This window comes from Notechis scutatus, chromosome 5 (assembly GCF_049901735.1).
Source record: "Notechis scutatus isolate UNSWTSFEM ecotype Mainland chromosome 5, rNotScu1.2, whole genome shotgun sequence".
In the NCBI taxonomy this organism is placed as follows: Eukaryota; Metazoa; Chordata; class Lepidosauria; order Squamata; family Elapidae; genus Notechis; species Notechis scutatus.
The window spans coordinates 58924316-58940018 of NC_142013.1; the positions used below are offsets into that span (position 1 = coordinate 58924316).

At 38.8% G+C, this 15703-nt stretch overlaps 1 protein-coding gene across 1 annotated transcript in view; it reads right to left on the bottom strand.

Annotated features, from left to right (window-relative positions):
- Nucleotides 1-15703, bottom strand: part of USP9X (ubiquitin specific peptidase 9 X-linked) — a 165222-nt gene that overhangs the window by 98243 nt on the left and 51276 nt on the right. Inside the window, exons 2-5 of the mRNA XM_087967535.1 lie at nucleotides 4582-4835; nucleotides 1716-1861; nucleotides 1065-1144; nucleotides 518-630 (exon numbers count right to left, since the gene is read on the bottom strand). Coding sequence (XP_087823661.1) covers nucleotides 518-630; nucleotides 1065-1144; nucleotides 1716-1861; nucleotides 4582-4677 — 435 coding nt within the window. The 5' untranslated portion in view covers nucleotides 4678-4835. The remainder of the gene's footprint in view (nucleotides 1-517; nucleotides 631-1064; nucleotides 1145-1715; nucleotides 1862-4581; nucleotides 4836-15703) is intronic.

The following is a 15703-nucleotide window of genomic DNA, read 5'->3' on the forward strand; positions in this document are numbered from 1 at the left end:
CGAACAGCTCAAGGGTCAGTAGTGGGCCATAGCCAGGGGGTTGGAGACCCCTGATTTAAAGCAAAGTCTGCAAGCAAATTCCTTTATGTATATCTGTGCATCTATTCTGGGTCAGGATCTTGCATTGCGCCTACCTGCTATCCTGTAAACTTCTTATAAATGTCCTCACTTTGGCACAGCTGTTCTCTATGAGCTCCTACTGTTCTCCCTGTCTTTCACACAGCTACCCAGGTATCCTATAATGACTCTCTGTGCATGTTACATCCCATATTTTCCTTCTGAATGTTTTCATATCACATCGTCAATCCATGGGTTGTATATGTATACACATACAACATGTATACAATACTATCATAAAAAAAGCTACAAAAAGTTTAATATTAAAAATATTTCCCTATTCAAAAATTTGGTAATTATTGGTTTAAAAAGCCAGGGATCTTGGGAAATTAAATCTCCTTTCTTAGCACACTGGATTGGCTTATTATCATATATTTATGAATAGCTAACTCCAACTTACATGAATTTCAAATTTCCAGCCACTCACTGCCTCATCTGTAAGTATTTTTGTGAAAGAAATTGTTAACCCATCTCGGAAAAATCGCTGACATGCCTCACTTTTAACATCAAGACCTGTGTAAAAAAACAATAAAATTATTTCTATGGAAATTCAATCCTCAAAACATGTTGAATGACAACAGATCATTCAAAATCTTTTTCAAGATTTAAAACCCTTTGTAGCCTTAGTTATCTATTGTACTTTATAAAAATGGAATAAAAGTGTTAGTTTGTTTAGTAAATCTAAAATATTTAATACCATACTATTTTTAATGTGAAAAATCGGAAAACTTGGAAGAAAAAATAATCAAAGAGTAATAGCTGAGGATGGAAAGTAGACTTATGAAAACTAAATGTTTTTGAAGGGTTACAAAAGAAACAGGAACGCATAGGCATTAAGGTAGTGTCTGTTTAAGACTATTACCAATTCATACAGGTAAACCATTTTAACATGTAGCCAGGAATATTAATTGTATCAATTTTTCTTAATGTTTTATTTTTCAGCTTACCCTTTTTACTAAGCTCAATAGCAGCTTCTAGAAGAACTTCTAACTCTCCCTTGGGTAACACAGGAACAACCCATCGAGGTCTAGGAAAACATAAGAATATAATTTTACATTACATCTAGGTTTTCCTCATTCATGTGTCCCAAGTACATGGGCTGTCAATTCCTCACTCATGAATCCAAAATACATTGGGTCATAAATTCAGAAACACTTAGAAAAACTCTGCCATAATTTGATATTGTTCTTTGTAAACAATTCAAGTTTTATGTGCACTCCAAGTTTAGCAACTGAGTTCTGCTCCAACGAAGTGAATACATAACTGAGAGAATATACATGCTGTGAAGATCATTGGGTTTCTGTCATTTCATTTAAATCAAGTTCTCATACAGCTACGCATTACTCTTATTTCAGCATGCATTGTTGTCATGAATATAAAATTTGGTCATAAATGTACACATTGGTTGGAAAGGTTTTTTTTTACTGTTTGTCATATTTCAAATAATCAATAGCCAAGGTAGTTGGTAAACAAGAAGTGGATGTATTTGTTTAAAAGCTACAAAATACATAGCTTTAAATATATATCCAAAATGCCAACAGAAGTTAACCGCACAACTGTTAAAACTTTTGAAAATTACAAAAATATTTTTAAAAAACCTGTTGATCATGTCATCCAATTTTGCCAAATCAGTGTGTGGAAATGCAGGCTCTTCATCTTCAAGTTGTGGTGGGGCATCACCTTGACCCTGTTCATCAGGGGGAGTAGCTGGGGAATTCTCATTTGAAGAATCAGGTGAAGAAGTCTGAAATGGAAACTATAGAGTTCTATGAACTATTCAAATTCCATTGTTTTTGTTTATAGATTCATATGAGCATTTAAACATGACTAAACATTGAGATTCTGGAAAAGCTAGGAAGGTTGATTACTGTTTTCTTCTTAATTTTTTATATTCAAGATTGCATTAAAACCTAACCATGTGGTAATACTTCAAACTGTGGTCAATGACAGACCTACTTATTCTTCCTACAACCATATGAATACATTTACCACTCTCATTCCACTGCAACAAGTACAGTGTTTATTTTGACTTCATTTATCCCAAGCTTTTGTTTTATAACTTTTGACTGCCATAATAGTATTCAGAGATATTATTTTTTCTTTTTGCAAGATACTAAATTTGTTATTTAAAACATTATTTCTTTCCAAAATCAATGGAATTTAATACAATACCTTTTTCTAATATTGATTGCTGAAGAATATGGTCATTTTAGGGTCTATTTAGGTTCATTTCTAACAAATGAAATAGCACTCGTGCTATCTACACAAAAGAAATCTTTGATAAAGCTTAGGTTCATACTCTCATGTATCTAAATACTTTGCATGCCAAGCAAGTGTCCAGGTGAGCAAAAGATTATACCATCTACAACTGTTTCTCTCTTAAGCCCTGCTGATTGCCTTATTGTTTCTTGTATGATTTATAGTGTTTACCTTAGCTCAATTATTTCTCTGTTAGCATAAAACAGGAGTGTCAAACTCAAGGCCCATGGGTTGTATCTGGCCTACAGGGTGCTTAGATTTGGCTCATGGGGCTGCCCTGGAAACAGCAAAGGACCGACCCGCAGTGCCTCTGCCAGTGAAAAGAGAGCTCAGAAGGCCATGCGCAGTTCCCCGAAGTTGTTTTCTCTGCCAGCGCAGGAGGCAGTTGTGGCCAAAAACAGGGCCCTGGGTGCCTGCGCTGGCAGAGAGCTGCAGGAGGCTGTTGCTGCCAAAAATAGAACTTGGGGGGGTGCGTAGCCCCCAAGCTTTGTTTTCATTGGCAGAGGGCTGCAGGAGATCATCGAGGTAAAAAATGAGGCCAGGGGAGGCTGCGCGCGCCCCCCCCCAAACTCAGTTTTCACTGGCACAGAGCTAGCAAAGCAAACTAAAAACAAAAGGAGAAATGGTTCCCCTTTTTGCATTTGAGCATCCAAGAAGGGAGAGGAAAGGAGTAAGGGAAAGAAGAAAGACAAAGAAGAGAGCAAGGAGGGAAAAAGAAGGAAAGAGGGGAAGGAAGGAAGATTATAATGAGAGGGAGGGAGGGTCTGAAGGAAGCACTTGGCCACCAGCAGCCCTGCTGCCCTTTCACCATCCCTTTGTCTTTGCCTCCTGACCTCTCCTGGTGGTCTCCCATCTTATCACTGAGGTTGCTTTGGATACATAGCCGTATCTCCTTGCGTGGAGGGGGAGTGGGCCTCCCTCTGACCCACACTCTTTGCCTCCTGCACACACTATGAGCAACCTGGCCAAGAATAGGGAGAACAGCAGTAGCAGCCTCGAAGAGAAGGTAAGCGCAGCTGGGCACCCCCTCTGGTAAGCGGGGCTGGACTGGGCTGGGCTGTGGGGTCCCAGTGACCTGGGAGATCAAGGGCCAGGCTGGGCACTTGCCCTCCAATGCCTAGTGCTATGGACAGTGTGCACCATTGTCCGGGGGTCCTCCACGTGGCCTGAGAGGGATGGCAAGGCTCTTCTGGAGGACAACTGTTTGGCACAATAACTGGTCTTGCCTTCCTCCACTGGAGATAATGGATTCTCCCACAGCCCCGCCTGGGCCACCACAGGTTCCCCCCGACACGAGTGATGTTGACCTGGTCATGACCCCCACCACACCCCTCCCCCCAGGTCAAACACAATCCTGATGCGGCCCTCAATTAAATTAAGTTTGACACCCCTGGTATAGAAGCATTCATATTGTCAGAAATGCTAACAATCTTCCCAGTCCACTAAATGCATTACTTTTACTGTAACAATTACCCTTCTTATAGAGCAAGTTTGATTACATTATACTGAACAGTTAAAATGCACATCTATTCTCATTTTGGCATTGAACAAAGCAGTCATAGAAAACAAACATTTAATTAGCAAATCCAATCAGAACTTCTGGAGCCTAGTTTATTGGGTATTTTAATTTGTAAATATTTTTTAAAAATAAATCACATTTAGATAGTTCTCACTTATCAAACTTTATCAGGACTAGGAACTCCATTGATAAATGACATGGTCGTAATGATGTCACATCACTGCATCAACTTATGACAACATTTCTAGGAATCCCAGTTGCTGTCATTAGGCCAATCCTTGCAGATACAGCATCCCACAGATACACAATTACGATCTGTGATCTCCTGACAGCTTTCCCATTGACTTTGTCAGAAGCCAGCAGTGAAGGTTGGAAATGGAAATCATGTAATCACAGGACACTGCAACATTGTAACTGCAAGCCAGTTGCCAAAGGTCCAAATCACTATATGACCCAGGCAAGCTACGATGGCCACAACTATTAGGACCTGTTGTTATGTCCCACACATTTAGAACAGTTGCTAAATGGACATTAAGCAAGGATTATCTATAGTTGCAGCCAACAGTGGCCCCCATTAGCAATTTTGAATTTCATATAACAGCAAGAATTGTAAAAGAACTAAGTAAAACTTTCTACTGTTATATTCAGATGAAAGCACGTACATTGCAAAGACATATTTAATATACCTGATTCTGCTGGATAGGAGGCTGGGACTGTCCATCAGGAGCCTGTCCCTGACTGTCATTCCCTCCTACTGGAGAGCCACGAGTCGTGGCTGTCATACTCGAAACAGGGCAGATTTTTGCAATTTTGTCTGCTTATGTAGTTGTTGAGAGAGAAAAACTTATAGTCCGCTTAATAAAGTTGAAGTACCAGCGTAGATCTGTTTTAAAAAGCTCCAATTCAAGAACAAGCCATCTTGCAGAGACCATTGCATAATCTGAAAGATAATTAAATATATAATGAATTATTTTATATATTATCCTGAAGATATAAAAATGTCATTTGAGGAAAAACATTCTCTCTATTTCTTATAAATCCAACAAGAGTCCCAAATAATCAAGGAAATACTATATTTCTCCAGAATTAAACAATTAGAATAAATGAATTTACTCCATAAGATTCAATTTCATGACCCAACCATCTTTCTTCTCTCTTGTGTGTTTTAGATTTCAGGAAAACATCATTTGGCATTGTAAAAATAATACTGTATAATCACAGAGCATTTAGAAATGTTAATCTGGCGGACTTCCGGTTTGTCGGCTTCGCGAGCGGCAGGGATTTGCGATCCTGCGCGATCCCTGCTGCGCTAGCCGCTTTGATGCCTCCGATCCATCGATCTGGAGGCTAGGGCTGCCATGAAGAGGCAGCCTAAGATAGGAGGGATCCGGACAGGGGGTTGGGGTCTTCGCAGACCCCTTCCCCACCCGGCTTAACCCTCTTTCTCAAGGTGGTGGAGCGGCGGTCTGTAATGGCTGCCACAAAGAAGCTGACAGCTGGACAAGATCGTGCTGGAGGAAGAACTTTAACCTTAGACTGTCTACCATTGACCTCACCCCTTTCCTAAGAGGTCTGTAGGGGGCGTGCATAAGCGCACCAACGTGCCTACCGTCCCTGTCCTTTTGTTTCTCTATTCTTTTATTTTTCTTATATGTACCCATCTCATGTATTCACAACTATGTATATACTTATACTTATTATCTTGTAAACAATTGACAAATCAAATAAATAAATAAATAAAATAAATAAAGAGAAAGTGCTGAAGCGAAAGTTTCTTGGCTGAACTGGACTATAAGATTCAAGTGATACAAGTAATATCCTGAAAATTTGGATTTTTTGAAAGATACTTTGTTTCCAGAAGAGATTTACAAGCGGCGAGTGAAAGTGTTTCAAGAGAAAGTTTACTCTCCTTCCACATGGATTTAACAAACGGATATTGAAAATCCTGCTATTTTATAGAAGGTAAAAATTTAAAGCTTTCTGTTATAAGTGGGAAGGGAGAGGACAAAAAGAAAAATTTCACTAAGATTTTGCTGGAGGAGATGCCTGGAAGATTTTGAGATTGGAAGTTAATTGTAATGAGACTTTAAAATATAGATTGGGTGTTTTTTTTCCCCCTTGCCAACTGTTATTACCCCAGGAAGAAAAAGTGTGAAGAACTTTGTGTTCTGTTTGGATTGTTTGATGACTTTGGGATTTTGGGGAATTGTTTTAAGTTTTGAATTATCTTGGTTGTTTTAAAAAGAAGAAGAGAAAAAAGAAGAAGAAAAGATTTATAACGGTTTAAGACGGTGTGAGAGAAATTTTTTGCTTTTTAGAAATGGCGTTTGCTACCTATCAACAAACAACAGCAATTAATGGAGGATACAGAAGAAGAAGAAGAAGAAGAAGAAGAAGAAGAAGAAGAAGGAAGGAGGAGGAGGAGGAGGAGGAGGAGGAGGAGGAGGAGGAGGAGGAGGAGGAGGAGGAGGAGGAGGAGGAGGAGGAGAAGAAGAAGAAGAAGAAGAAGAAGAAGAAGAAGAAGAAGAAGAAGAAGAAGAAGAAGAAGAAGAAGAAGAAGAAGAAGAAGCCATCTTTAATGAGTTTAAAAAGGACATAAGACTTAAAAAAACATCCAAGAAAGAGGAAAATAAGATGCAAAATTAATATACTGTTAGAAAGCAAAAGAAAAGAGAAATGCAACAGAGGGGGGGAGCGAAGGGGGGTAAAAAGACTAGATGGGATAAGATAGGAAGGAAGAAGGGGGGGGGAAGCCAAAAAAGTATGAAATAAGGTGTGGAGAAGAAATGTTTTTTTTTATGGATAATGGGTAATGCATAACTTTGTTTCAAAATGTTTCTGCAAGGTACATGATAGTATTGTAGTATTTGTATGAGAATTAGAAAATTAGAATTTTATAAGGCTTAAGTAAAGATTAAAATATTAAAGGTTTAATAATGATAGATTTTAAGATTTAATAAAATATTAAAAGGAATGTCTAAAACATTTAGTTTAAGTATAGAGTTTAATTGATTATTGTGTGGATGTTCGTATGAACTTATTATTATGGTATTTGTTTTTGAAATAGATAATTGGAATGCTATGAGATTTAATGTTTAATTATATATTTAATTACTTTATGGATTTACTATTTTAGTAAGTAGAATGTACTAAGCAGAATTAGATAGGGAATTAGATGTTAATGTAGGGGAGCGATGGAAAGGCATCATACTTCGATTAGTGATTTCAGGAAAAATATTTTTTTTTTTTAATATGAATGAGATAAATGGATAATTGAAAAGAATGGACAAAAGATACAAATATAATGATTTAAATTAAGATGAAATAAATAAAATAGAATTAAGAAGAGCGGAAAGCGGGGAGAAGTTATAATAAAGATATAGAAGGGTAATAAGATAGGTAATGGCATATAAGCTGAACATGAATTTAATTGAAGTCCATACAAAGAGAGGTAATCCGGGGCCAAGCTACTTTTTAAAAAGAAGTTTTATGTTTTTGTGTTTTGTGTGTGTATGTCTGATTGAGATTTAATAAAACCTTGGGAGAAAGCGAGAGGAATATTTGTAAACAAGGCAGAGGGAAATATGAATATGATGAGTATAAAATGGATAAATATAGAAGAAATGTAATTGAATAAGAGTAAAGAGAAATAATGAGAAATTTGCTAAAAAAATATTTAAGTGGAAATGGGATATATTAGAATTGTATTGTATAAAACAATGTTTTATTTGCCTTGTAAAATTTACAATGGAAAGAGGTTCAATGTCTTTAATGTTTAATGATGTTTTGTTTGTCTGTAAAATTAATAAAATTTGTTTATTAAAAAAAAAAAAGAAATGTTAATCTATGGCCAATACTGTGTTAGTTTTAATTAGTGGTTCCCTATTGATTCTCTTGATAAGATTCTATTTCAATATGTAAGTAAAATATATGTGTCCAGCCAACCTCGGCTGATCTAAAATGTTAACGAGGACCAAATGAATGCAAAACCATCAGAAAATATTAGGACTGTATGGTAGGCTCAGAAGTCAAAACAAAACAAAAAAACTCAGAAGCAATAGCAAATCCCTTATATACTTTTGCCAAGACAATTCCACAGATGTATCCAAACAAATCACAGGAGACTACCTTAACTTGAAGGAGACTTTGACATGTAGAATACAGGTAGCCCTCGACTTAGGACAAATATCCCCAGAGCTACTTATGATCCAGATTCAAAGTTCCGACAACTGTCCCCAGGGTCATATAACTGCAATTCAGCACGGCAACTGTACATGAAAGTCAGTTGCCAAGATTTGAGCAAACCAAATAGTTTAAGTTTACTAGAAGCATTTAAAATAGACACTAGACTGCGCTAAAGCGTATTCAAAGTCTCTTCAATGACACAATCCTTTTCCTATATATGCTGCAAGATATCAAAATAAGATAATTGCACATTAGAATTGTTTAATAAGTATTTTATTTGAACTGGTATACACCAATCTATAGAATGGCGAAAACTAAACATTCTGATGTTTACAATATATTTTGAGCCCTATTCACTTGTCCTACTATGCCAAAGCATTTTAATGAAGGCTACAGAACAAATTTAGGTGGATACAGACAAATAGTCTTCTATTTACAACTGGTTACTTCACGAATGTTCGAGGTTATGACAGACATTTCGGAGAGTACTTACAACCTGGATCCAAGGTTCTGACAGCTGTTCAAACCATGATCACATGACTGCATTTAGAGGGTTCAGCAACCAGGCTGTATTTATAACCATTTGTAGCATCATGCAGAAACATGACTACATTTTAAGATAGTTTTGCCCTAAACTGGCATGTTCTTCCCATTTTGGGCAAAACTGTCAATAGCGAACTACTGGTATACCTTCCCCCATAAATGCTTTTATATGTAGATTTTAGGCTTAATTTTGTTTCATTGAAAAGTTTTACACACCCAACAAATTTTGTACATATTTACTTATAAATCTAGAATAAAAAAACTTATGATCCCGTAACCCCTTAATTCAGAGTAGCATTGGGGAGCCTGGATGGAGCTGAGCGTTTACTCGCCAGATGCCCTTCCTGATCCCAATGCAGAGTTGAACCTAGGACTGAACTCTCAACCTCGAGTGGAAAGTGAACTTCTTCACAAAGTCACCAGCCACTCACTTACAAATCTATATTATTTTCCACAAATCCTGATTAGTTATGCGAATTACTAGCATAAGAAATAAAAGCACCTTGAGTCCGGTTTGTCAGGCTTCGGCGGCGGCAGGAATTTGCGTTTGTGCGCGATTCCTGCCGTGCTCGCTGCTGGAGTGCCTCCGATCCAGGTGGATTTGGAGGCTATAGTTATCCTGTAGGGATAACTGAAGACAGGGGAGATCCGGACAGGGATTTAGGGGCATCGCAACCCCCTTCCCCAGCCGGCTAAACTCCCTTTTCCAAAGGCAGTGGAGCGGCGCTCAGCAATGGCTGCCACAAAGAACCTCTCAGCCGGACAAGTTTTGTGCAGGAGGAAGTGGAGAAAGTGAAAGTCTTTGGCTGAACCGGGACAATAAGTAACATTTGAACACCCTGGAAATCTAGCTCTCTAAAGCAGGGGTCCCCAACCGCCGCTGGTTGCTGGGCGCCGCCATCTTTTTTTGGTAAAAAAAGCAATTTTTCGTCAAAAAAGATGGCGGCGCCAGCGCTTCCGGTGAGCTTTTCCGGGTAGAAAGCCATTTCTACCCGAAAAGCTCACCGAGCGCTAGCGCCGCTTATTTTTTGACGAAAATCACTTCGGTGACGCCACCGGAAGTGATTTTTCGTCAAAAAAAATGGCGGCGCCCAGCTGACGCCGGAACCGGGCCGCGGCGCCCAGCTGACGCCGGAACCGGGCCGCGGCGTCGAAAAGGTTGGGGATCCCTGCTCTAAAGGATACGTTGTTTCCCAAGATCGTAAAAAGCTGCAGATGAAAGTAAAAAGGAGAAGTTTTTTTTTCTTCACTCTCCTTCCCTACGGAGATAGCAATGGAAATCGGAAACACCCGCTTTGGCAACAGAAGGTAACTAATTTTGAAAATTAAAGCCAAGGGGACATTAAAGATTTCTGAACATTGATATTTAAAAATAAATTTTTTTTGCTATAAGTGGGAAGGGAGAGGTAAATTATTTTTATTAAAATTCTGCTGGAGGAGACTGCTTGGAGTTTATAAGATCAGAGATTAAACTGCAATAAGACTTCTAAAAAATCATTTTGGAACTGTGTAATTGAACTCTACCCCAGGAAGAAGAGAAAGTATTAAAAGAAGAAAGTGCTAAATGAAACAGTCTGTGTTGATTTGGATTGCTTGATGACTTTGGGACTTTTGCACACTATTTTTTGAAAGTCTAAAAACACTTGGATTGTTTAAAAAATAAAAATAAATATAAATATATATATCTTACAATGGCATTATCGGTGGAAGAATTGAAAATGGAATTTAAAAAGCTAAAAGAAGAGGAACAAGAAGGCAAGGGCTCTTCTGGATCTGTTTTTCATTTCCTAGAAATGGCAATTTCTACCTATCAGGAAATACAGCAATCAGAAAGCTGGGATGAAGAAGAAGAAGCCACCTTTAATGGACAAACTATTTTAGTTGATGAAGAAAAGGGAAAAGGGGGAAAGAAAATGGAGAATTCAAGATTTAAAAAAACAACCAAGAAAGGGAAAAATAAAGTGAAAAATCGATATAATGTCAGAAAGCAACAGAAAAGAGGAATACAACAGAGAGGGGAGATTAAGAGGGTGGAGATTGAGAAATGGGGGGGGGGTAATAAGGCTAGATTCGACAAGAAAAGAAGGGGAAAAGGTCAGAGAAGTTATAAAGGCTTAAAACAAGATGTTAAAAAACAGGGTTTTTTTAGAGACAAAGGGTAAAATACAATTTAAAAAGAGATTCTGCAAAAGTACACAAGATTGTATCGTAGTATTCGTATTTGAAATAGAGTTAGAAAACTGGTATATTATATGTGTTAATAGAATATTGTAGGGAATGTGTAAAATATCTTAAGATTTAATATTAGAGTTTAATTAATTAATTTGTTATGGAACATTGTTTTTACTATATTATAAGTTTATTATATATTTTTTATTTTAAAATGTTATTTAGAATGTACTAAGCAGAATCAGAATGGAAATTATGTATTATTTTAAGTGTTAAAATTGGGGTGAAAATAGAAAGGCATCATACTTCAACCACTGATTACAGGAAAAATTTTGTATTAAGGAGAAAAGATAGACAATTGAAAAAGAACGGACAAAAAATACAAGTATAATGATTTAAATTGAGATGAAGTAAATAAAATAGAATTAAAAGAGTGAAAAGAAGGGAGAAAACATATAGAAAATATAGAATGTTAAATAAGATTGAAATAGTATATAAGGTGAGCATGAATTTGATTTTTGTCTGTACAAAAAGATGTAACCCGGGGTTAAGCCGCTTTCTAAAAAGAAGTTTTATGTTTTCATGTTATGTGCTTTGTTTGTTTATGTTTGTTTATTGAGAATTAAGATTGTTGGATGAGAACATATGAAATTGTAAATAAGATAGATGAAAGTATAAGTTTAATGAATAAAATTGAATAGAAGTAAAGGGAAAAATAGTGAGAAGTTGGAAAAAGAGTTAAGATATGAAGCTGAATACATAAGATGCATATTAAATTGTGTTTGTGTGGAAATGTGATAATTTGGAACTATGCTGTACTTAAATAAGATGTTTTATTTGCTTTCTTAAAAGATGTTCTATGTTCTTATGTTTTATTTGTTTGTGTATTGTCTTTGAAAATTAATAAAATTTGTTTAAAAAATAAATAAAAGCACCTTGTGTAAAAATATTTCTTCATTCCATTTGTCTATCATATTTATTTTTAAGAACACGTTTTAAGCATAGCATTCACCCATTTTTTCCAAACAATGTTTGACCTGAAAGCTAATACAAGTATCTTTAGTGTTGAGCAGTGATTTAGTCAGCTGACAATATAAAAAATGTAATCAATTTCTTATTTAATAATTGTCTTATTCCATCAAATACAAATAACAGACCTAAATCTGGGGGGACATTTGATTTTTCTTTTAGACATAAGTTGATTCAAAAAATATTTCTCCAGAATTTTGAACTTTATCACAAGTCACCACAGAAAGTTTTTTTAAAAAAAGTAGTCTTTCCAACAAGTCAATGAATATTTATTAAATGATATTCTGAATCGTAGTTAAATGCCGAATATGTAAAATTTTACATGGAACTCTTATAATGGAACTAAAAGAATTGTCTTTGGTAACTGTAAGTATGGTATAATTATATATTATGCAGATATTTAATTTGTTTCTCATCCTTCTTTCAAACCACAATACTTACCTGTTTCTAACAAGGTCTTAAGAGGCTTTAGAAATCATGCTTTAAGGTTCTGACCAAAAGTAACAATTAACTTTTCAAAATCTGAAAGGTGGAAAATAGACAAATCTAACACTTTCCTGCTTTGTAAAGAAAATTGAATTGATACCATTGTGAGGATTATAATTTATAAATTGTTTCTTTGCAAATGAAGAAAATAAATGTTATAGAAATCTCTTACTTTGTACAATCACTTTTGTGCATAAAAATCAGAGTTTCATTTTGATTTTTGTTAAACCAAATATGTTCTATTAGAAGGTGTAAGAGAAAAAAACATCCAGAATTAATCTTTAATAACAGCAGCACTTAAGAGTTATATTCCGCTGCACAATGCTTACAGCATTTTCTAAATTAGTGGTGGCCGACCAGCGGGCCGGGGATCACTGGTGGTCCACGAGAACATTTTGGTGGTCCACAGAGAAATGTCACCCCAAAGCAATTAATCCAGGTTGTGCGGGAACACAAGGCTGTGCCTCCCACATGGCCCGCTGGAACACAAGGCTTGGGTCACTTGCACTGCGAACAACACGAGGTAATGAGGGGAGGGGGGGAAAGGGCGGAAGCGGGAAACTTGCCCCACTCACCTCGCCTGGCCATCGGGCTGATTCTTTTCACTTCTTTCTACATTTGCTTTTGGCTGCATGCAAGGAAAGCAGCAGAAGTCTTTCTTTCTCTCCCCCAAACTCTGCCAGAAATGAGTCTTTGGGACCCTGCAACACATCCTGCTCCAGGAGGCTGTGCTGGTGCAACAAGTCTCACAAAGACTCATTTCTAACGGAATTTGGGGAAGAGAAAGAAAGACATCTGCTACTTCTGCTGCTTTCCTTGCATGAAGCTACAAGTCTCTCTCAATACTGCATTCTGACCACTGTGCCACCATGGCTCCTAAAACCTTGAATCCTTTTACTTCAAATTTATAAATGGCCAGCTGAGGAGGAGAGATGCGACTCTCCTCGACCCTGCTGGTGGTCTCCTCCCTCTTCACCACCTCTACAGGATGGCTTAGCCCCAAATCCAGCCGGCTCGGGGCATTCCGGTGGTAAGCACGGATCGAAACCGCACATGATCGCGGATTTCAGTCCATCGCCGAAGAAGCTCAAACCGGAAGTCAGTAACTGGGTGTTTGATGGAGAAGCGAAGAAGTCCAGGATCAGTCTTCCGAACCTCCCTGACAGATCCCTGAACAAGTATGGATGTAGTCGCCACTCCGAGTGTTCGACTGTGGACCTGCTGAGTCAGTCCGCCTGCACATTCACTCCGCCCAAGATGTGCTCTGCTCTGATGGAGAGCAGGTGTCTCTCTGCCCAGAGTCCTAATTGTCTCACCTCCTGCATGAGTGCTCTGCAGCAGGTCCCCCCCTTGACGGTTGATGTGTGCCTTGGTGGTCACATTGTCCATTAGAATGAGTATGTGGTGTCCCAAAATCCTGTCTTGAAATCTCTTTAGGGCTAGATAGGCTGCCCCGAGTTCTAGCCAGTTGATGTTTCTGAGGTCTGATTTTGACCATAGTCCCTGTGCTATCTGGGACTGGAAGTGTGCACCCCAGCCAAACAGACTGGCATCTGTGGTGATGGGTAGGTACTTTAGTTCCTTGAAGGTACAGCCCTTGCTTATGACTTGTGATATCCACCATTGGAGAGAATATAGTACTTTTGGTGGAACCTGAACCTTGAGTTTTGCGCCGCTTCTGCCAGACCTCTGGTATGGCAAAAGAAACCACCGTATTATTGTCCTTGCATGAAGCTGTGTCCATGGTACAATTGCTATGCAGAACACCATTTTCTCCAGGAGTTGTGATAACAGGTCCAGCATCACTGGCTGACTCAGTTTGGGCTGCCAGTACCTCAATACTGGCTTGTCATTCTTGTGACAGGCAGACCTCGCATGACCTGTTATCTATGATTGCTCCTACGTGCAGTAATCAATTTGTTGGGAACAGATGACTCTTATTGAAATTCACCAAAAACCCATGTTCCTGTAGGGTCCTGATGGTGATCTGTGGGTCCCCTGCTGCTCTGTTCAGTGAAGAGGACTGTAACAGTATGCCATCTGGGTAACATTGGACGCACACTGGAATCGCTCTGAGGTGTGCCGCCACCGCTGACAGCACTTTGGTGAAAGCTCTGGGCACTGATGGTAGACCGAAGGGTAGGGCTTTGTATTGGAAATGCTGGCCAGTATACTGAAAATGCAGGAATTTCTGATGAGCTGGTAGAATAGGAATGTGTAGGTAAGCCTCCGTAAGGTCTATGGAGGTCAGGAAGTCACCTTCCCGAATGCTCCCCAGTATCGACTGAAGGGACTGCATTTTGAATTTTTTGTATGTCAGATATTTGTTCAGTCTTTTTAGGTCCAGAATTGCCCTTCATCCCCCCGAATTCTTTGGAACTATGAACAGGATGGAATAGAACCCCAGTCTTTGCTCATCTTGTGGGACCAGTTGGATGGCTTGGATGTCCAGTAGGTGTTGCACCGCTGCCTCCATGAGGTTTCTCTTTATCTTGTCCCTTGTAATCTGACAATTTATGAAGAAGTTCGGGGGTGTGGAGAGAAATTTCAGGGAGAGACCTAGTCTCACAGTGTTTAGGACCCAGGTGTCTGTTGTTGTTTCCCACTGACCTGCAAACAGACTTAGACAGCCGCCAATGGGAGGGTTTATCTGTCCGTCATTTGGTGCGATGGAAGGGGCAGCTGCTCGTGTCCCTGAATGGACATTTGTTTTGGCCTTGTTGACCATATCTATCCTTCAAACCAGATCTGTCTGGTTGTCTGTGCCCGTGTGTGTATGTCCTCTGAAACTGGTGGACGCCAAATCCGGCATCTGTGGCCCGAAAGACCTGCAAAAATATGGAGATTGACAGTGGTCTAATTCTGAACACCGAAGGTAGAACCTTCTTCCTGTCTTTATTCTCTACCAACAAAGAATCTAGGACCTCTCAAAATAGTTTGCTGCCGTTGTAAGGGACAGAAGCTAGCTTCCACTTGGACTTCATGTCTCCCTGCCAATGACGAAGCCACAGTATTCGTCGGGCCCCTACAGAGGTGGCCATAGCTTTAGAGGCGAACCTCGTGGCATGCATGGTGGCATCTGCTGAGAATTCCACAGCAACTATCATTTTGTTGAAGTGCTGCTGGGTGCAGATATCACCCAAGGAAAACTTCTCTTGCATCTGGTGTAGCCAAAAAAGTATGGCCCTGTTGAAGAAAGATGCAGCCATGGAAGATTTTATTGTCCAGGCTGAAGCCTGATGCGTCTTATGCAGCGTCAATTCTGCCTTCCTATCCTCTGCTTTCAAGGAATCCTCCCCATCATTAACTAATATGGATGAGGAAGTTAAGGCAGCCACCGGTTCATCTATTGTTGGAGACTGGAGCTCCTCAGTGAGGACTGAAGCCATATTAAAA